Genomic DNA, 22,926 nt, shown 5'->3' on the forward strand with positions numbered 1-22,926 from the left:
CATAGCAGGAACTTTGTGTGGCGCAGCAAATGCCACGGGTCAGTGTTGACGGGTGATGGGAGGAGGGTGGGGAAGGGTGGAGAATGCCTGCATTGCCTGACACTTTGCTTTTTAGCATCTTATTTGAATTTCTGATACAGGATGATCAATTTCATCATCACCATAGCAGTTGGACTTAGGTACAGCTTAACTTTATATTAACATAATTCATGGTCTGTTGAGAAATGTGGGGAAATATCCTTGTTGGTGGAAACATCAAGGCTGAATCATGTTTCTCTTATGAGTTTTTATTGCCTCTCTTCAGAAGGGGACAGTATCAATGACAACGTTTTTCAATAACAGTAATCATATAACAATATCACAGTTTAACTGAACTGGTACAAGTAACCCCTAAATCAATCACTTATTTTAGAAGGGGAAAGAAAAAAAGGATGATAAGATGAAAAGGGCATAGTAATTTTCAACTTCAGCTGGTGAATCAAAAAGTGTTATAGTGGCAATTTTCAGAAAAATGTTGACTCTAATAAGTACTTTGACTTCATTGGAAACTGTTCCATGAAGAAGACAATTGTACATTGGGGGAATTATTGAAGATAATTTAAAATGTGGTTTGTCAAACGTGCAACACATTCACATTTTTTTTTTTTTTTTTTTTTTAACTGCGCCACCAGGGAAGCCCACATTCACATATTTTTGTAATGTTGTTCCTGCAGATGAAATCTTAGGCTAGTCAAAATTTAAGGCACCTGAAAACAGCATGCCAAACTCACTGAAAGATGTAGAGTCATCAACACAATTTTCTTATTTGTATTTACTAACAGTTGTTGATGAAAAAACCATTATGATTGCCATTTCATTTCATATTTGTGACAAAAGAGAGCGTGATTTCTGCAGCTGCTAAAATGATTATTCTTCCTGCAGGTATAGATTTAGATTTGTTACATATGGTTTTTATAAGTCAGCTGATAAAAGCTACGCCTTTCAGTGTCCGCACTATGGCAGGTTATTCAGAAACAGTTCTTACGCAACTCCAGTCTGAGGTAGATGTCTGCTGTCCAAGTTGTGGTGCTCTGGTGCTGCAAGTCATGTAGGATTTTCGTTTGTTAGAGATGTTTATTCGACAAGGTAGTTTTACGGAGAAAATGTTGGGATGTTCAAATATAATTTCATATAAAAATGGAGTGAAATTATTGGAAAAGCACATTACTGGTCAAATGTCAATTAACCTGGGGAAAATTGTGAAGGATTAAGGAGAAAAAAATGTGAAGGATCATTTAAGCAAGAATTATCAGAAAACACAGCAGATTTCTGTGTGGTTGCAATGACTATTTTGTACATTGTAAAGCTTTAACATACAAAGGAATTTCATCCAATCGTGGATGATCAAAAAACGTAGTGAAAGTTGTCAGTTGTTTTTCACAGCAATTCAAGTTGACTTTGTATAGGAAAGTTTGCACCTTGTGGTAAATGAAACTATTAAGCAGTGTGTCTTGATTTGGGAATAAGATGCACACTTTTATAAGCAAAGGGCAATACAATTTGACAAAAATTTACAAAGACGGTGCCTGGGTAACGTAACTGACGTGTGTAAGTGATCATTTTAGCATCCTTGCGTACTAAATTAGAAAACTAAGGTGGGGACCGCGTCCAGTACCAGGGCGTCCAGCATTACTGCAGCCCACTCAAAAGAACATTAAATAAGGCCATTTTAGCAACATGAAACTAGAGAGACTGTTATGTCTCAATTATTGGTCTCAGATTTTATTTATTACTTTGCAGAAGAGAAAAATTTGAAACATTAAAATATTTGGAATAAAAATCTACTTGCTTTTCAAAACCCTAAATCAACAATGAGTCCAACTTGTTACTCAAAGAACAGAAGAATTGTTTCAGCTTAGTTCTTGATTAACAGGAAAGAATGATGATAAGACAATAAGCTTACAGTCATTTTTGGTTAAGAATAAAGAATTATTTAATTGTGAATCAGAGCGTGTTGTTGCCTGGCCATCCTCCATGTCAGGTGTACATACCCCGATTAGAAACAAGGAGGTAAGCACACCTGGAACGTGAATAGAATTATCCTCATATGTCCCCTCCTGGAAATAACCTATGAAAACCGTCCCCACTGGTCATCCATAATCTTAGTTTCTGTATTGGTTTTCTTGGGATTTTTAAAATATTTATTTAGATATTAATATAACCATATTTAGTATTAACTTTTGTTTTTACTTTATCATACGCTTTAAGAGTAAATACTGCATCATGAAATGTGCATTGGTTTACAATAAAGTGTAGTTTTCCTGCTGTAGACTCTTTTGCATTGGGATAAACTAAGTCCTCAGAGGCAAAGAACTTGGCAAAGTTAATATCAAAATGCCCCAGCCAGTGTGACTTTTACTGCACAACCCTGGCAGTAGTTTTCCGTAGATTCATGCATAATATGGAGGTAGAATTCGGAGGATTAGTGTAAGAGAATCTTAAAGGGGCCAGAGGATTAAAAAACAAAGTTGAAGTCTGTTTTAGAAGGTGAGGCCCTTGCAGTATTTTTCTCCAAACCCTCTCCCTACCTTCCCCTCACAAGGTTTCTGATCCTTGTACTATACATTAAGAAATTCAGCATTTTGGAAGCCACGCTTATTTAATAGTCATGTGAAGTAGGCTTTCATATCTAGAAAGTGTGCAATTCTGGATTATACATTTCTTTGTATTTTTATTACCTGTTCTTATCTTGCAGTTTGTTTATTTCACTGGTCTGATCCAAAATCTGTTTTTCCAATTTGTTTGTAGATAGGGAATGTTCCAGAAGCTGAAGTTCAAGTCTTGTTGTCTGATTTAATACCTAAATGTAACAAAATAAAATTCCTATTTATTATTTTTAATTAGACATAAAGTTACCTAAATTATAGGAAAACATAACTAAAATGTTACTTACTTACCCAAGCATCTTAATTTGGCATAATTTTCATTTTCAGAAAAGGCTTGTTGTGCTGGATTGCATCAGAGTGTGTTAAACATTTTTTTCATCGTGTATTTCAGAAAGGGTTTAATAGTTCTGAACGATGGTGTTTGTGTCAAATAATGTTCATTTTCTTGTTCTGCCATGTTTTACCATTTCACACAGTGAGATAATTGAGAGTATCAAATGGTCATATTTAATATATCGGAAGTTGTTGATAAATGAAGAGAGGCTTTTCCTCTGCTCAAGACAAAATGCTGTTCTCACATCTGCCAGTAGACAAAGTGTTCAGAAGTCACATACTTCCACTCTATAAGAACGTAGCTCATTTTTAGCCCAGCATTTCCTTGTTTGTATTCACTTGTTTAGTCTTTCTTTCTTCTTCCGCCCCCCCTTTTCCACTGCTCTTTTTCCTATTTTAAAAATCATGTAAACCCATCAGGAAACAAAAACATCAATGTGAAGTAGGAGCTCAGTTTTGCTTTATGGGCCTTTCTGACATAGACCACGTGCGGTATCTCTGTTCCCATTGTGTTCAAACAACTTAAAGAATGAATTCTTTCGCGTTTGGCTGCGTTTTAGCAGGAAGAGTCCATGACTCACATCCTCTGTGTCATGGTTACTCAGGATGTGACATCATGTGTAAGTGTCAGGCAGAATTGTTGGCCAAAATGAGGGTCCTTGAAAGAAGCATTGTTTGCTCGGGGTCTGTGTCATTTGTGGAAGCGGCAGCCCAGCCCCACCGTGCAGGTTTAGGGACGGTCTGGTCCTTAGTCAAAGCTGGATGCCTTCATACCATGAACACTTCTGCGCATGAAAGAAGGCATTGGCCAACCTCAGGGTGTGATTTAATGTTAACACCCGGAATATAGATTTGCCCTACATCTTCTTTGGGCCCAGACATTCTGTGTTGGTTATTGATAGAAAGACCTGGAAACTTGGTCTTTTATTTAGCTCCTAAGAGCTATAAAATGAGTTCAGTGGGGGAGGGGTGGGAGGATGGCGTGTGGGTCCTGACCCACCCAGGACCAGTTGCGATGTTTTCCATCACTTTTCCGAAGGCCTCCAGCTGCAGGTGACACTTAAGTTACCCAGGTCCCATGGTTGTCTGTTCTCTCTGAGTTCTCAGGCCTCCAACCACCCCTCACAGTCTGGTTTAATAGTCTGACACCCTGACAAGCTGGAAGAATCTTCATATCAGAAATTTTCATGTTTGGATTTAACCCGTTTCACATAGTAACTACGCAGCAGATGCCTTAAGTAAGTTGGTACGTAATTCGGTCCCTTGATGTCCTTGCTTGGGCTCCGCCGTCTTAATGTGTTCAGTTGGACATTATAGGCTGTTTTCTTTCCAGCCATCTTCCTATTTTCCTGTAATCCTGGATCAGGTGATATCTAGTTTCACAATAGATTTTTTATATCGTGTGACCCAACAAAACCTCATTAAATGCTAGTAAGCCTAACTTAACACAGGATGGCAAAGATTTACATCATTGCTCTGTATCTTATACTTTTTTATTTCTCTTATCTGAACCATAGGCAATGTTATACTTCCAGGACAGCTTTTTGAAGGGCTTAATTGCTCATCAGTTTTACTACCCAAAGGTGGGATATGACCTAAGCATTACTAATTTATTCTAACAATTGACAATGGGTATATTGATACATTTACTTTTAGATTTTTGTGTCTTCTCCTTTTTGGAATTCATGACCTCTGGGGATTACAGTTTTCAGTACCTTGTGACCTGTTGTGTAAGATATTTATATTTGTCCTAAACTGCTCTGATGTTATGGAAAGATTGGTAAGCAAATAACTTCTTATTCTATATTCAGATAAAAATCTGTTATTCTCCTACCACCCCCCTGCTGTTCTCTCTACCTTATCCAGTAGTTCTCCGAGAGACAATGAAAGAATGCTGGTGCGCTTCTCAGCGTGGGCTTATTACAGTTGGAAGGCTTATCGTTTCCCTTATTTCTTGTCCCCTCCTGACTGATGTTTGGCATTTCTTTGTCTTTTAGCTTAAGTAGCACATAATAATATGTCATGGGGATCGTTTACAATTAAATCTACGTTGGTTTTTTTTTTTTTTTTGCGTTACGCGGGCCTCTCACTGTTGTGGCCTCTGCTGTTGCGGAGCACAGGCCCCGGACGCCCAGGCTCAGTGGCCATGGCTCACAGGCCCAGCAGCTCCGTGGCATGTGGGATCTTCCTGGACCGGGGCATGAACCCGTGTCCCCTGCATCAGCAGGCGGACTCTCAACCACTGCGCCACCAGGGAAGCTCTACGTTGTTTTTTTTTTTGAGCATTATTTATAACTCAGGGTAGGAAGATACTAATTTCATAAGACTATAAAGAGCTAGGGTTAGGACCCAGAAGGCCATTTCACCGACGACAAGGCTTGAACTTGAAGCATCTCTGTAAATCTCCCCAGCAGAACTTTTTCCCCACCTGGACTCTTCTCATTGGGTCACATATTGTTTGTCATTTAGCATGGCTCCAGATGAATTTTGTTTTAATGTTTTGCTGTTATTCTTCTAATATTTTCATATTTCATATTCTTCTTTCCTACTACTATTAATTGATAGCTCATGGAATCTTAAAACTAAAAGGGAACTTGGCAGTCAGTCACCTGGCCAGTCCCCCCATTTCACAGTCACAACCTCGGAGGCCAGGGAAAGCTAGTGCCTTGTTGAGATTCGTGCGTCCAGTTAATCATGGAGCTCAAGGCTCTGGGCTGATGGCTGAACACTCTCTGTGCCTCAACCACTTCTTCTTACTCTTCTCTTTGCTTCTCTCTCTATAAATTCACACCACAAATTGTTTTGGCAGTTCTGTGAGACTTAGCTTCCATCTTAACTCAAGAGTTAGGGTTAAGCACGAAGCTTCTAGCACTCTGCCTCAGTGCTTTTCGTATCTCAGATGCACAAAAAAGCGAAGGGCTCAGAAATGGAAAGTTTATCTCAAGTCCAGAAAATACCAGTGAAGCAGAGGAACATCTCTCTTGTAGTCACGTATGAATAACATGAAAATGGTTTGTACGTCCTCAGTAGAATAAAGGTAATGTAACTTCAGTAGTAAAATGAAAATATATTTCCTGATTTTAAATTTCTATCTAGACACAAATTCTTAATTTCTCATCAATTCATCCTTTTTTCCGCTATCCTCACGCTTCCTCTGCTTTTCCCTTGTTTAATTAGGTAACGATTTTGTGCTAGTATTTGTCTGGCTGGGCCATTCTCTGTTTCCTATTTCACTACTTACTTGGGCTTCAACATCAGTTAACTTCCGGGTCTGCTCTGCGGTTTGATTTAGCAGGTTGGTTCCTATTTCTATCATCACAGCGGTCTGGTTCTGCACTGCGTTCTGTTGTATCTCCACCATTTCTTTCTTCATGTTGTCCTGGATGTAATTCTCAAGCTAGAAAAGAACAAGTGTCAGGGAGACAGTCATGAGTCAAATGATCAGAAACCTTATTCCTAATTAGTTTCCCTTGTCTTTTAAAGCAAGGCTTGTGCCTTGCTCTGACTTTGCCATCTTGCTGGGTTTTTCTTATCACTAGCAGTAAAAGACAGTGTGATTTTATGTTGATTCAAAATCTGGCAGCCCAGCAACAGCATGTGTGGGAGACAGACGGTTTAGACAGCCCTAGAAGTGCGCACAGGCAAGGGAGGTGGTAAAACCACAGCTCAGAGGTGGGCAGATGGCCATGCCGTGCAGCAGGAAGGGCCACCAGGATTTCGCTGTGTTGCATCCACGTTACGCAGGAAATGAAAATCTGGTACAAAGAAGCATCACTATTTCTACCAGTTTCTAGACTTGCGGTTTCTCAAAATACGGGCTTCAGAAGACTATCTAAGATAGAGTATGAGGAGGGATGCACCTTTGGATTTTCCCTGTAACTCAGGGCCACATTCTGCAGCGACCACCCCCCTACCTTCCCTCTTACTGAGATCATCACACATTAGACCTGTTAAGTTCTCCTAACGTGTGCATTTTTCACGGTTTCGTCATCTTTTCTATCAGGCAGACTTAATCCTAGTCTAGTCTATTCATTATCTCACGTGACCGTCAGGATTGGTTCTTCTCCCATGGACCGAGGGCATGCCTGCTCATTTTAACACTCGCTTACCTGTAAGAGCGTCAACAAGCTAATTCATTGCCATGGGTATAGGTGCCTGTGTCTTTGGCAGTAAAAATATACAGTTAAGTACAAATGCAGGGACTTCCCTGGTGGCGCAGTGGTTAAGAAGCCACCTGCCAATGCAGGGGACACGGGTTCGATCCCTGGTCCGGGAAGATCCCACATGCCGCGGAGCAGCTAAGCCCGTGTGCCACAACTACTGAGCCCGCAAGCCACAACTACTGAAGCCCGCACGCCTAGAGCCCGTGCTCTGCAACAAGAGAAGCCACCGCAGTGAGAAGCCCGCGCACCACAACGAAGAGTAGCCCCCACTCGCCGCAACTAGAGAAAGCCCACGCGCTGCGATGAAGACCCAATGCAGCCAAAAATAAATAAATTAATTTAAAAAAGAATACAAATGCAGGCCAGCCAGGTGTGTGGGAAGGAACACGTGGGCTTCAGGCTGTGTACACCTGCTCCCCTATTTTCCTTGGACTCTAGGTAAGTTGCTCAACTTTGGGGAGGGCCACAGTGTCCTCGTATATATAATAGGGTTTCACTTTGGTCAGAGGAGTGTTTTAAGGATTAATTAAGCTCTGCTTTTAGAGGCATTGTGCATGTATAACTCTAGGTACTTAAAATTTCATTTCCTCTCTTTGTTTTTCTTAATGACCCAATCATGGGAGCCACAATTCCAGTCATTGGTCTAAACTATAAGGTCATGAGGACAGAAACCTTATTTTTATTTTCATTTCTTTTTCATATAGTTATAACTCAAAAAAGTTTTTTTATTAAATTGGATAATTGAAAGTTGATCATCAAACTGCTTATTTAAAAACAAAATCTGCTTATAGTGCCTTTCTTTACAACTCATCATTCTCTGCAGAGAAACCATTCATAGAGCTAGTCATCAAACCTTATTTCTCCTGAAGTGTTAACCCCTGAGTAATTCTATGCTTCTGCCTATAAGAGTGAGAAAATGGAACGGACAGGGTCGAGTTTCCCCCGACAATCAAGGGCTTCTTTGTTGGTGCAGCTTACACACTGTGTCCGGAGTGGTGGTGCAGGGTCGGGGTTAGTGTGAGAGCTGTAGGGTTACTGTTTCCATGCTGGTTTGCATCGCCTCCATCCCACGCACTGCCCATCTCCCTCCGTGCTGGTTATCTTGATGGTTCACAGTCACCCCCTGGTTCTCCCTTGGTTTGAGCAGATCAAATGTAGCATGAAACCTGACAATTACTAGAATCCTGATCATTTGTAAAATCTTGTAGTTGAAGCCTTTACTTCTCAATATGAGAAGTGGTCCAAATAGAAAAGACCACCGTAGGAAAAAAAATCAGGTACTACTCCTTGGCCGTCCAACAAACATGTATAATATAGACTTCATATAATCTGAAGTGTGATAACCCTTGTTACCCTTTTATTAACTAGCTAGTACTAACTAGCTCAGGCCTTTTGGCGGTTGTGGTCTTTCCTTCTTAATTCATTCTTTCCTTTTTCCTTTCCCCCGTCTTTTAAAAACTTAACTTTTTACAATTTAAATACATGATATAAAACAGCTCATGGATAGAAGTTTGTAATTTCTCCTTCCCTCCCTCCCTCCCTCCCTGTCTGCTCCCTCTTTCCCTCTCTCTTTCTCTGTCTCACTACCATGGGAATAATGGAATTTTTGAGGTTAAAGTTAAAGCTATGTAAGTCATCCAGAAGAGTTGTCTTAGTTACTCTTAACACCCAGCAAAGATAATATTTAGAAAGACTTATTCTGGGAAGTTTCGAACTATTAAAGATATACTTAAGCTGGGGTTTGGTTTAAGTACATACTCTGAAGTAATAACTTACAAACTAGTAGTCTTAATCTTTTTGTTGATTTGAGTACTTAAGGGCTAAATAAAAACGGTTCTATCTTGTTTCGCTCTAAATCGCATAACTAGAAGGGGAAAATGAATCCTTCATCATCCTCAACCCCGACTGTAGAACTAATGAGTCAAATGTGGTTACAATCAACAAGACACATGAGAGGATTGTTTATAATTTGACATTTTAAAGTCAAGTTCCAATTTAAAATTAGACTCAAGAACTTTAAGACATAAAAGACCTAATTTTTTAAAATAAAATTTCTTAACTTTATGGCCATATCTTTCTCTAAGCTTGAAAACAATAGAATATAAATGCCTTTTAAGTCACTATTTTTTCAGCTTTTTAGGATGACAAAGTCTGTGTACGAGTTACGTGTGTGTGAAAGTATATGTGTATGGTATGTTGCAGAGAGGAGGTTAATCTTACACTGAAGCAAGTTACAGATCTGTGTATATACATGATGTGTGTATATAGATATTATATATAGTATATACATATATAGTTTCTTTATATAATATATACAACTAAAAAAAGTAAAATCCTATATGATACTGACCCAATTGCTAACTAACTGAAGTCTTTGAGAGAAAAGTAAAACACAAACAGGAATATCAAGTATTAGATACTTTGCATTGATTCTCAACAAGATCTGTGCTTTCACACAAGGGTAACCCTTGTTACCCTTTTATTAACTAGCTATGCAGCGAAATTAAATCAAGGTTTTTGTTGTTGTTGTTGCGGTATGCGGCCCTCTCACCGCAGCGGCCTCTCCAGCTGCGGAGCACAGGCTCCGGGCGCGCAGGCTCAGCGGCCATGGCTCACGGGCCCAGCCGCTCCGCGGCATGTGGGATCCTCCCGGACCGGGGCACGAACCCGCGTCCCCTGCATCGGCAGGCAGACCCTCAACTACTGTGCCACCAGGGAAGCCCTAAATTAAGGTTTTAAGAGAGATGGGTGATATGACAGTTGAGTACTCTAAGAACTCAGAACGTACTTAATCCCAGAAACGGTAGCAGCAGTAACAACCACGATAACTCCAGTTGATGTTTGTTGGCTGCTTCCATGTCTCAGTTACTGTGTTCATCTCTTTCCATGGACCACAGGTGCCCAGTCTCACATGGGCACTTCTGGGCTGGGGTGCCTGGAGCAGACTGGTAGTTCAACCCAGAGGGCACACCGCACTTCCTGCCTTTTAACAGCCAAAAGTGGTACATCCCAAAATTGATGTGAGCGTGCCTTCCAATGTCCAAGCTTCTCAGTGCCTTAAAGAAAAAGATAGACCACCTACCACACAGTTAAGGAATGCGGGGGGGGGGGGTCATTTTTACTAATAGAAAAGCCTAGATTTGAAGACTACCAGTGACGATTTTTATCTCCTGGGACATGACAAATGGGTAGTTTTCACCCCAAAGACTAGTAGTAATTTTTAGAGAGAAAGACTCTGAACATTCATTACGTAGTGTGAAAATTTCCCATTTAATGCAGGCTCTCCCTAAATCACGGCATGTGCCTTAGCATAAGACCAAATACAGAAATGAAGCCAGTTTGGCTGATACACACGGATACATGTGCTTTGAAATTCCCCCAACTCTTGAAGTTGACAAATTAGTTCTTTTCTCGTTTGTTGCCTAAAAACGTCTTTCCGTTTAGTATCTCCTGTATTTAATTGTCTGCAACTGAAACCCAGCAATATAGAAATCGACCCAATGAAAGTTCACTCTAGTATAAGGAGGTCTTAGTACAAGAAAGAATACAAAGCAAATGAGGCCTTTCCTCTCGCCGGCAGCGCCCTGCTCCCACTCTCCTCCTGCAAACGTTTCCCGTCCTTGCTGTTTGCGCTTAGCCACTCTTATCAAAACAGTTCCAAGACACTTGAGCCTCCCCAGGGAGGGATGTGGTTCTGTCTCGGTTCACACGGGTGGCTTCGCATGCTCATATTTTGAAGGAACGTTTGACGTTGGCCTCATGTCTGAAGATGATTAGCAGCAATTCTCATTTGTGGGTCCAAGTGCCTCGGAAAGGTTCCCGTTACAAGTTAGAAAGAATTGTGTGGACGTTCATTTTGTCCTCGTCTTAATTAATGGTCCAAGCACGCTTCCGTGTGTGGGTCCTTGAGCTGTCGCTGTTTCCTTCGGGTTCAGATGGATTATCCAAACTTAAGTGAACCTCGTAAGGCTATTGCTATGCTTATAGTTGCATAGATTCTCGCTTGATGTTATTTTTTTATTCGCTAAAAAGAATTACACCCTGAACACCATCTTTTAAAAGTTGGCAACACATTGAAATTCAAGCAGCCAGAAGAAGATATTTTAACACAACATAGACATATATATTTTTTTCAATGTAAGATATGTCCTGAGGTTTTTCATTACTCCCCAAACATTTGGAAAAATAATTTGACAGGAAAAATAAGTCCATTTACGAAGCAACTGTGGCAGATTGATTACACACTAAAATGTTTCCCTGGCCATCTTCCTTTTCACCAAGATTATCATCATCACTTTTTGTACCAAAAGGAAAGTAATCTCAGAATTGGCTGGGGAAAGGAAAACATAGATGGTATACAAAAATCATCCCTAACTTCAAGATTTTGTTGTTGGTCCCTTACCAACTATATAGATCCTGGTTGAGAACATAGATAGTATACAAAAATCATCCCTAACTTCGAGATTTTGGTGTTGGTCCCTTACCAACTATATAGGTCCTGGTTGAGAGATCACTTCTACTTCAACAAAGCTCCGTGTCCTGATGCCTTTTAGTTCATTAGGTTTTGTCCATCTGAATAACCTAATTTCCCTAGGAAGTTAACAAACAACTTGAGGTTTCACTATAGCATTTCAATTTGGAAACAAGATACTATAACTATGGTCTCTTCCACTCACACCCCCCAAAAACAGCTGTTTTTTCCTACCTCACTAATCCCTCTGACTTGATCCCTTCTTCCCACCAAGGTCTGCCCTCCTTCGTCTTCTGGGTTGTGACGCAGCCCCTAACTCTGCCTCCATCCCACCTGAGGGTCAGGGCATCGGTGCAGCCTGATCCCCCTGCAGCTCACGTACTGCACTGCACCTGCTCCTGTGAGGCAAAGCGCAGCACACACCCTTCTTGGCCTGTGCCCTGCGATCTCCTTGCCTCACGTCCTGTGCTCACTTGCCTCCTGGATGTGCCAAACCACGTAGGCTGCTTCATCCCTCCGGCCTTTGTCTGCATCTCCTTTGCCAGGAGGCCTTGCCCTTTCTGCAGTCAGGTGCTGCACCATTGCCCGCTCTCTTCAAAGAGCTCCACGTCCTTGTGTGTTGCGATTTGATATCAAAAACATTTCTTTTTTGTCTCATTGATTTTTTAAACCTCCTAATACTACAGGCTTACGTTCTTCTTTGCTTGGGATACAGCAATCCTGAAGCCACTCTCCAGCCATCTGTACTAGTAACAACGAGCAAAGCATTTGCTCCGATAATTAGTTTGGAAACGTGAATGCAAGATCGTTAAATCAAGGGATATTCTGTTTGGAAGGCTTATGACCTAATGTTCTTGGTTCCCTGTCATGAGGAAACAAAACATCTTTGGAAGTCTTCAGACAGAAAAGTGGCAAAACTGGGCTTTCTTCTCCCTCCATATAAGGTTTTGTTTTGTTTTGTTTTGTTTTGTTTACTAATCTGGACATTTGACTGCCCAAGCAGTTGTGTCCTCAGCAGTGTTTAAGGAGAGATGCAGATGTTAAAGGGGGAAAGGCTGGGAGATGCACGTCTCAGGCAAACCTTTGTCATCTCAAACCTTGCAGGGGACTAGGGGCAAATGCATTGCTCCACATTTTGGAGATGATGCGCAAATACCCCATGGGCTGGGGACTCTTTCCATGTCCTCTTTGTATTGATGCCATACTTGAGTTCATGTCTCCCAGAAGAGCCCATATCAAAGCCACTTGCCTTCCATTCTGGCACTTTCTGTCCTCTCCAGGCTCCGGCAGACAGGATATCAAGGGAAGCAAGGCCCTGACAGCACAGGTTTTCTGGGTGGTTGACAAGCACACCTGCTTCTGTCCTCCATAACTACATGGACCCCACCCCACAGAGGATCATTCAAGCACTTCCTATAACTAATTTGTTCTGACCTAGTTTTCACTTTTTTCTGTTTATCATTTGTGAACGACATTCTGTTATCTGATCCTGTGTCTAGATAACCCCGTTCCTATTTTCACTAGTACAGAGAGACTAAAAGTGTGCCCTGTGCTGACTGTAAACTTGGAAGACGTTATAAGGCATAGCACCGTAGTCACTAGTTGCTGCTGTACTGAAGTTCATAGCTTGTCCCCCTGGGACAGATAAAGTTGTAAATAATCTGAGTTCACCAGTATATCTGTGCTCCATCAAGTCATATGTCTTTGCTTTTATTTGTGGGTGTAACTATATATTCCTTTTCATTATTTAATTGGTTTTTTTTAATCACATACACTATCTCTTTGCCTCTTCGTATGTTGCCCTTACCATCACTCCAAAATCTAAGGAGAAAATGTATTTTTCCCCTCAAAATGTTCCAGTCATTTCCTACTGATAAAAAGGCTACTTTTCATCAATAGCATCCCTTTTAAATTTATGCAGGCATAATGAGGCTGGTATAGCAACATAAATTTGTTTGGGCATTTCATACAGGAAGAGGGGTCATGTTTTACACAAGATACAGCTCTTAAGAGGGCTCTTAACGTACATACATATTTACCCAAGTATCTGCTAGAGCTCTGGTTCACAGCACTCACAGATACTTGTAAGTCAAGGAGCAAATAAAATGCAGCGGATGCTGTTAGGTCATATATACACTTATATGCAGCCAGGCTAGTTATAGCAATTGACACCTGTAAAATGCCTGTCTGTATCTACATCTATCTTCCCATGTGTATCTATATGTATATGTTTAATCTCCTTTGATTCTCATGCTGCCTTAGCTTGGGTTTCCCCCAAAGCGGAGCCCGAGACAAAGGCACACATGCAGGAAGTTTACTTAGGAAGTGGTCCCAGGGAGCAGCCTAGGGGGACAAGCGAGGGAAGCTGGGTGGAGGAGGCCGGCACACACGCTGTGGACACCCTTGACCACCGCTGTGGCCTTGGTGAGAAATCCCACAGGACCTTCTGAGGATCCGTAGGAAATGTGTTTCAGAACCTTCCGCCTGGGGCAAGAGAGAGCGCACTCCCATCCCTCGCGGGGCAGGGCGACCCCGGCATCAGCTCCCCAGCTGCGTGCTGTGCCCCAGGGGCCCGGGGTGCACCGGCGTCCCCATGGCTGGGGGTCAGGCGGGAAGTGGGCGTCCGGGGAACTGAAGCCCACTGGCTGCTCCCTGTGGGACTGGCTGGCAGAGGGGGGCCCAGAGGACTGGCCGTGGTCTCCACGTGTTCCCTGGGAGCAGGGGCGACCCCGGGCCTCATTCACAGACCAGAAACCACAGGTCGGAGCACTCACAGCCTCACCCGCGGCCCCGTGGACCTGACTGTGCTGTGATGGGAGGTGAGGCCAAGGTGAGCGGCTCCAGGCCCCAGGTCGTGTGGGATCATTGGGTTAAAGCCCTGGCATGTGCAGTTTGGTAACGTTGCTGAGAGAGCGGCTGTGAAAGCAGCTCTCCTGAAAGTGTCAGTGTTTATAACAGATTGGAGAAAGGGTGGAGCCGGAGACAAAACCGAGGCCATGATCACCGATCGCCATATGCAGAAGGTGAAACATGAGCTTAGCAGAGGCCAAAGCAGTTGGGAGAACGTCCCTTCAACCTCCGCGGACGCCCGACGGCACAGAAGACATTCTGCAGACTGCTTCGTTGGTCTGGTGCCTGGGATATTTTGTTCTCAGCCTAGGACATGCAAGTGATGCTTCCTACAGAGGTAGAAAGGGAACATACGACTATTCTCTCGTTTATAAAAGGAACTGAATTGTCAGTTATTACAATGGGAGCCGTTGAAATTCAGCTCTGGGAACGAGATTTGATTAATTTAGATGACAGTATACCGAGGATTTCTTTTTTAATGAAATTAAAGTGTTCTTGCCTGTCTGAAATTAAGGTGCACCGAGAAAAAAATAAGGTAAGTAAATTATTTCAGTGTCTTTCTGTGGCAGGCAGAATCTTTTGAAACATTATGTGTATATTCATGAACATACATATTTATAAACATACATATGTCCTCAGTTGTGGAGATAAATGTAGATACAGATATATCCATCCATTGTCACCTGGCTGTGGGGTGACAGACCTTCAAAAGCTGGGTGGGGAGGAAGGCTTTGGAAATCAATAACATTGCTGAACTTCCTCATTATATGGATGAGGATTCTAGGACCTGGATCACAGTGTTAGCTGGTAGCGGAGTGAAATTAAAACCCTGGTGACCCAATGCCCAGTCCAGGACTCTTACCACTGCACCGGTGTACCCGTGCTTACCTGAAAACTTTGCTACCAAGTGTTAACAGTGTTACTTTTTCACTTCTGTGATGAAGTATTCAGATCACAAAGGTTATTTATGCCTGTCCCATTTCTGCTCTTTCTGTATTCTGTGGGTTTGCAAAAATCCTGGGTAGATTTCTAGGGACAAGATAGTGTGATCATCTTTGGAGCAAAAGCAGATTTTTTTCTCTCTCTTTTTTTTTTTTTTCTCTTTTTAACATGAAATAAAGGTACACTGTCATGATTACTATACTAGATGGCTATGAAAGGGAAGAGACTTAAAGAATTTAAATGATTTTTGTCTTGAAGATACTTTCAAGACAAACTAGTTTTTTATAAGGAAGCCAGGAAGCTTGTGTTGTTTCTTTAAAAGAATGGGGGGAGGCCTTGGGAATGCAGATGGGAATGCTTGAGAAATGTCAGAACTGGGCCTTGCACGCCCTGCTGAGCGCCGCACAGCAGAACAGACTCCAGCCAAGCCCCTCTGCTGCTTTATCTTCTCTGCTAGCAAAAGGTGGAGAGAATTCCAACGGAGAGACCTCGAGGATACTACTGGAGGGTGCCCAAAGTACACTAGATTGATTTGCATGAAAACAGCGATCAAGTATTCCATCCCTTGTATATGATGGTGTACTCCTGACCCACCATCAGCGAAAATGTGTTCTTACGGTATTTTCTCGGTACGGCTGGTAGCTCTCTTTTGAACTGTTCATGTTCTCTTGCCCCAAAACCATTCTATCTACTTTACAGTGGATTTGAGTAAATGGATACAACATGTATGTGTATACTCTCTCCACTGACTGACATTTCTAAGAGCCGAGTGTGTGTGACGGTGCCTTGTGTGTGGTGAGGAAACAGAGCTTCATTCAGCATCACGCTCTAGTCAGACTTGCTGCAGTAACAACGCTGGGAAATATTTAGACAAGTGTGTTCATTTTGCTTTTCATGTTCATAAAGCTGTAGCTGCAGCTTTTTTAATTTTATGATTGTATAGCAGCTAAAGTTCATGCTTTTCTGAACCATTTAGGAGGGAGAGTTTACCTCTTCTAATATATTAGATTATCTCTAATTTGACCTCTGGTTCAGTCCTCTCAAGGGTTTAAAGCTATAAAAGTTTTCATATTTTTATATTTATTTACATAATTCAGTGGCCTGTGTGCGCATACTTTAAGGAATCGTATTACTTGCCTACGCTTTGCAAAAGCAAAGAAACTTAAAAGTGATCAGTCCTTTTTTTAAACTCACATTAGAAATACAGATTATTTGTTTAATTAGGCTGTTTGCAGATTCCTCTTTAAAGCTGTAATGCATTTTTAAGCATTTTAACACTTATTTTAAACCTGATCAACAGAAAAAAAAATTTTTTTCTAATCGAAAACAATGCAACAAAAGCAGAACAATATTCAATGAGCAAACTAAGTGGCAAATAGAATAGTACAGATTTTTTTTTTTTACTAATTATAACTCATCTTTATTTCTTGATCTGAAATTTGATAACTGTATCAAGTATATATCACAGTATTTACTGTTCACTGATGAAATATTTTGCTAGTCCATCTGGGACTGCAGTTCACTTTGGAAGGCCATGGGGAAGCTTTACACGTGTCCCCCATCTGGCTGTGGCTCGCAGGCCCTCAGAGCTGCGGATGGCTGAAGTTTGGTCCCACAAGAAGAGAACCTCCACCGGGAGCTGCAAACAGTGGTGATGACTTTGGACAAATCAGGGACCTTCTAATTACGTCTTCCAAGACCTCCAGACCCAAAATAAGAGTGTCTTGCTACAAAATGTTTGTTGTATCAGTCTTCTCTTTACGCAATACCAGTTCTAGGAACGGTGTTGTTTCTGACTCATTTTTAGAGGGAGTTTATTTCAGTCGTTTGTTTCAGCGGCATGTCATTCATGTGTAGGGAAGTCACTTTCTCTCCAGTGGTTAAGTAAGAATAGAGATGCAAAGTTTGGCCATAAAGTGAAGATGTCACTTTAAATGCACATTATTATATTTCTACATGGTTAGTTACTTATCATCCTAATTTTTGAATAAAATTTCACTCTGAGAAGGAATCCATTTAAATAGACACCCAGGGACTTCCCTGGTGGCTCAGTGGTTAAGAATCCACCTGCCAATGCAGGGGACATGGATTTGATCCCTGATCCGGGAAGATCCCACATGCCGCGGAGCAACTACTGAGCCCGTGTGCGCCACAACTACTGAAGCCCGTGCGCCTAGAGCCGGTGCTCTGCAACAAGAGAAGCCACCGCAATGAGAAGCCCGTGCACCGCAACGAAGAGTAGCCCGCACTCGCCGCAACTAGAGAAAGCCCATGCGCACAGCAACAAAGACCCAACGCAGCCGAAAATAAATAAGTAAATAAATTCTTAAAATAAATAGGCACCCATATAGATTTACACCTTGTCATGAAATGAACCTTTCTTACATACTAACTTGCTCAATATAAAACCTGTCGAGCTGCCCAAATCATGAGGATTGGGAATGTTTTGTGGCCAAGCGTATGATACCAGATTGAAACTGCTAAATAATATTCCTTTGTGAGCACTTTTCACTGCTTTCTTTCTCACAATGGACTATTATTCTGACTTGTAAATATTGCCCCGTGGGGACTGGTTTGATATGTTAGTGCACTACATCTCAATTGTTTTCAATAACAGATCCGTGGTACAATTAAACACGTCACGGGCAGCCTGTGGAGCAAAAGGAAGCCATGCAGAAGAGCACCTCCTGTATGATCCCGTTTCTATCAAGTTCAAGAGCGGACCGAACCTGTGGGCGGTGACGGAAGTCAGAATAATGGTTTCTGGCTGGGAGGCGTTGAGGCGTGTGCAAGAGAGGTTATTCATGGGGAAGGGGCATGAGGGGACCTTCTGGGCGCGGGAAATGTTTTATATCTAGATCCCAGCGCTAGTTACACAAGTAAATTCATATTTGAAAAGTTCACGAGGCTGTCAGCTTAAGGGTAGTACGCTGTATACACGCCTTGTGTTTTAGACCTCAAAAATATTTTTAAAGGCAAGGGTATTAAGAATGAAATGTTTGATAACTTTTGCCGTGACACTACAACCCTAGTTACTATGAGTGGTTTTATTTGCCTCTGTCTGCAGCTTTCCTCGGGTTGTACCTAAGTACTGCCTAAAGACATGAACTTTGAAAAAGTGGTTTTACAGTGACTGCAGAGAGTGTAGATTAAACCGTTCCAGCTGCCCAAAGAGGGTTAAAAGTACTCAGTTAGGTAAATTGGTAATTTAACGTTCCGAAGCTCAGTTCTTTCCGGGTCAAGCATAAACGGCATTTGCTCTCGGAAGACCGAGAAAGAATTCATGCAGTTCCCATTAGTCTAAAAATAAATAATAAATAAATAAATGTCTGAGTCATGGGTTGCAATTTTGATGGAGTTCAGTGGCTTCAAGTAAAGGAAGAAAATGATTTATCCTTTGAATAGCTGTGCTACCCATTGGGATGAATACAAAATTGCTCTGAGAAAAGTAAAATAAATGAATTAATCTATTGAACGTCATTGTATTTAGAGTTATTCCAATTCAAGCAGCTCTTGCTTTTCAGCAGCATTATAAAAACTTGAATAAAGTAGCTTTGTGTTGGATTCAGGTTGGAGAGAAGTGACATGTGTGATTTTTGAAGCTGTTGTAGGGCCGTCATTATGGCACAAGTTTTGGGACTCGGACACTCCTGGGTGTGAATCCTAGCTCAGCTGCATACTTACTAGCTACCAGGTCAGCTTTTTTAACCTCAGATTTCTCATTGGTAAATGAGTATATAAATGCATTCTGTGCTACGTTCGTCTGAAAATCAAATGGGACAAGTGAATCAGGGTTCCCAAGCTGTGTGCCAAGCCTCCCCAGGTCCCTGCGGCAAACTCCTAAGAACACTGGGGACAGTGCAGATATTCAAGGGAAATCCCACAATATTTAACATCTGTCAGCTACTGGAAGAATTAGTAGCCCAAAGTAGCTCAGTTTCAACACTCTTAGATGGTGCCACTGGGCAAAGCTGGGCTTTTAGTGGTTTGCTGTTGTTAAAAGCAAGAGCGCTGCAAGAGTCAGCATGGAACTTAAAATGGGGGTGGCAGTGTCCGACCCAAATCCGAAGTTTGAGAAGCTGGGCGGTGCCTAACTGGCAAACAGAGTCCATAAGTATTGGGGGTTACTTGAGTTTTAGAACATCCTGTATGGACCCTTGCGTTTGGTAGGGTGTAAGCCCAATCCAGATACTGCCTTTAATTGCCCTATGATTTGATAATATTTATTGGAAACCAGTAAATCAAAAAGACTTAGTAAATCATATAAGATCTTGATCAAGATGTGTACTTGAATAGTTTCCCAACCTCAGAAACCATTCAGAAAAACAGCCACGCTTCTCGCAAGCTTGTTGTTTGGCCCGGTGTCTGCTTTCAGGCTGACAACTTTTGTAAGCACCGTGCACTGGGGGAGAAAGCTTCTTAGAGCCCACGGTGCGTGTGTTCTGTGGACAGCGTGGCTGCCTCAGGCCGATGTGTTTTTGGTGGTGTAGTGCAAGTACCGAATGCGTGCCAGTCTCACAAAAGTAACGTGGTCCATTTCTGCGTGTAATTTACAGTTTGCACGCTTGCCACCCTCATTCGTTCAAAGTTGAACTCGTTTTATGGCGCACGGAGAAGCCCAGCTTACTTGAACACCAAATGTTCAGTGTGATTCTTCAAACGCTTGTGGTAAAAGTACGAGGGACTTGAGTCATTTTCCCATAATTAGTTTCAGCTCTGTAGGTCTGCCCCGTCTCCCTAACCCTGCTGCCTTGCATGCACGTCCATTCCAGTGGAAGCTAGTGGAAAATTCCTATCCCCTTTCACTCCGCTGCCACGAGTTATAAAAAGCATGTCATTCAGGATTGACTTTTTCTTCTGCAATGTTGAATTTTTACTCACAATTTGAAGGGGAAAAAAAATAATCATTTTAAGAGAGATTTCTCTATCAGTGAGGGGAGGGGCCCCGGCATCACTCTGAGCCACCGGAGGATGGCTACTCACTCTGCTTCATCTTTGGGGGTTGTGTATTTATATCAGCCAGTGCTGTCTGCTGTACGAGAATGCAGCATAGCACCTTGCCTTTTTCAGAGTCCCGTGACACTCGTTCACACGAGTCACTTCAGATCCACGTGTCACTGAGCAGTCAGTGGGCACAACAAGCTCACGTGCACGTGCGGCTGGGGAGTGAGGGCTCATACAGGAGATGGGAACGAGGGGCGAGGGCTCACACAGGAAGTGGGAGTGAGGCGCGAGGGCTCGGAGAGCAGGGAGAGGCGGCAGAAGTTTTCCTGTTGTCAGGGTTCGCTTGTTTGTTTCAATCAAAATATGAGTCATCCTACCCCCATTTTTAACCAGAAATCACTGTGGTCACTGCTGTGATTTGGTCCTGACGCCTACAGGCCGGTTTAATTTGATCAGCGGTAGTGAATTCTTGAAAGCTTCCCTCAGTCGTGGAAATCTGGTTTCAAATTAACGTGGTCCACACGCCAGCTTAAACTTTGTGGCTTAGCGTCTTGGTTGAATCCCCTCGGTGGAAGGACCTACACTGGAGTTTTGGCTGCTCTTTGGGACTCAGATTATGAGTGGTTGGCTCCACTGGAATCTTGGCCCTCTCCTGGAGTGACTCTAGGAGCACTTTGGCTTAAGGAGGCCAAAGATAGAACTTAAGTGAAGGTTTTTTCCCAAAACGCCTATCCTGCATCCCAGCACTTTCAGGTGGTATGTGTAGACCTCTTTTAATTGTTCCTGAACCCCTAAACCGTTGGTCTCCAGGAATGTGATTGGCTTTGGGGGGAAAAGTCCATGCTAGCCTTGGAAATCTCCTGAAAATGACAGTGGTAAACTCAGAACTGGGGTATGAACCCTCATCTTAATCCTCCTCCCTGGGGGCCACTAGCTCAACTCCGGCCGACCTCAGGGAAGCATCTCTTGGTTCTTCATGGCCCCGTTGTTGTGGTCTTGGTGGTCCCCATAACTGCTCAGGAAACAAGATCAGGCCGCCCACGTGGAGAGAGGAGCTGACATGCCCCATGAGGCAGAAAGTACACCTAATGGGTTTTCATAGCAATGACCGTAAGTCATATGTGTTAAAGTGTAATACCATTTAGAAAGATTTGAGAAAGGAAAACTCCTGGTGCTCCCAAAGCAAGCGCCAATCTGGAAAATGCTTTTGTTTCGCACCGTCTCTCTCTGATGCTGGAAAAGAAGGTGTTGTCAGGGGAGAGGCGAAGGTAAGGCCAGAGGGAATGGCAGGTCGTACTGCCCTGTATTTTATGTCCAGGCTTTCTTTTCCATTGAATGTTTATACGGCTCCTTCTTTCCTCAGGTGTCTGCTGTACTATTTATCTCTTTGTTAGCCTCCCATTGTAACCTTGACGGAATTATGTTTGAGCAGTACTTAAAATACTCCTCAGAAGTCCTTTCTGAGCACCTCAGGAATAAACACCAAGACCACTCTGCAACGTATGGAATATTTTCTGAAGAGCAGTTTTCATTAGAAGGTAGATTAGTCTTGGAAATCGTTCAAGGAAGCTTTAAGTCAATCCAACTGTACAGGTTCCAAAGATACAAGAAAGACAATACACAATACTTGGGTTTGTCCAGTTGAGAAGTGTCAACTTCCCTAAAAGAACAGAAGTATCCATCTACAGTAGTACGGTGGGCACATAAGTTGTGTCACGCTCCTACAATGAAACACTACACAGTAGTGGAAAAGGGCAAATTTTAATACACACAACAACATGGATGAATCACAGAAATAATAATTTTTAAGAAAGACTCAAAGAGAATACATACTGTATTCCAATTACGTGAAGTACAAAACTTAGCAAAATTAACCTGTAGTGTGGCAGAGGGCAGAACAGAGGCCAGCCTTGAGAGGAGGGGCTGTAGGGTGGGAGGGGCAGGAGGGAGCCACCTGGTGGCCATTACACAGGTGTGTACATCTATCATCAAGGTACACGCTTCGGATTTGTTAATTTTATTCTAAGTTATACCTCAAAAAAGGAGAAAGTGCTGGATTCCATAAAACAGAGCCAGCTCAGGGTCTGAGGCATGTCTAAGCCAGCGTCTGAGTAAATGAAAAGCAAGGGCTGACCTGGTCCAGTCGCGTGTTTGGGGGAGCAGAGGTGTATGTGTGAATGGACTGAGTTCCTGCTCTTCCAAGCTTCTTATTTTGCCCGTCCCTTACTCCGACAGGGCTGTCCTGGGAAGAGTTACATTTCAGTTTCTCATTCACTTGCTTATTCATGAATCCCTCCCTATGTCTGAAAACGGAGCCATGTGTGTGCCGCTGTCTGCACATTCAGCAGCCGCCATCTTGCTGTGTCCCGAGATGCCGAAGGGCGGCGGCTGCCGTTTGTGCAGCGTCGCCCTCCTATGGAGGCTCAAATCATCCGGGTTTGACTGTTCTGCGTATCAGCCTCGGTTCCAGTCCTGAGAGTGAGAAAGCAGAGCTGGAAGGAGGTGGAACAGTGCTCGGAAACAGGAGAGACGTGGGTTTAAATCCCTGCTCTGCAACCTCGCATCTCTGGAAGCTAGC

General features: G+C 42.6%; 1 protein-coding gene across 2 annotated transcripts in view; it reads right to left on the reverse strand.

Moving 5' to 3' along the window:
- Nucleotides 1-22,926, reverse strand: part of ANGPT2 (angiopoietin 2) — a 53,859-nt gene that overhangs the window by 18,566 nt on the left and 12,367 nt on the right. For both annotated transcript variants that reach the window (XM_024768072.1, XM_024768071.1), the window contains exons 2-3: nucleotides 6,220-6,375; nucleotides 2,718-2,839 (exon numbers count right to left, since the gene is read on the reverse strand). In XM_024768072.1, coding sequence (XP_024623840.1) covers nucleotides 2,718-2,839; nucleotides 6,220-6,375 — 278 coding nt within the window. The remainder of the gene's footprint in view (nucleotides 1-2,717; nucleotides 2,840-6,219; nucleotides 6,376-22,926) is intronic.

Source organism: Neophocaena asiaeorientalis, unplaced genomic scaffold (assembly GCF_003031525.2).
Source record: "Neophocaena asiaeorientalis asiaeorientalis breed wild unplaced genomic scaffold, Neophocaena_asiaeorientalis_V1.1 scaffold16, whole genome shotgun sequence".
In the NCBI taxonomy this organism is placed as follows: Eukaryota; Metazoa; Chordata; class Mammalia; order Artiodactyla; family Phocoenidae; genus Neophocaena; species Neophocaena asiaeorientalis.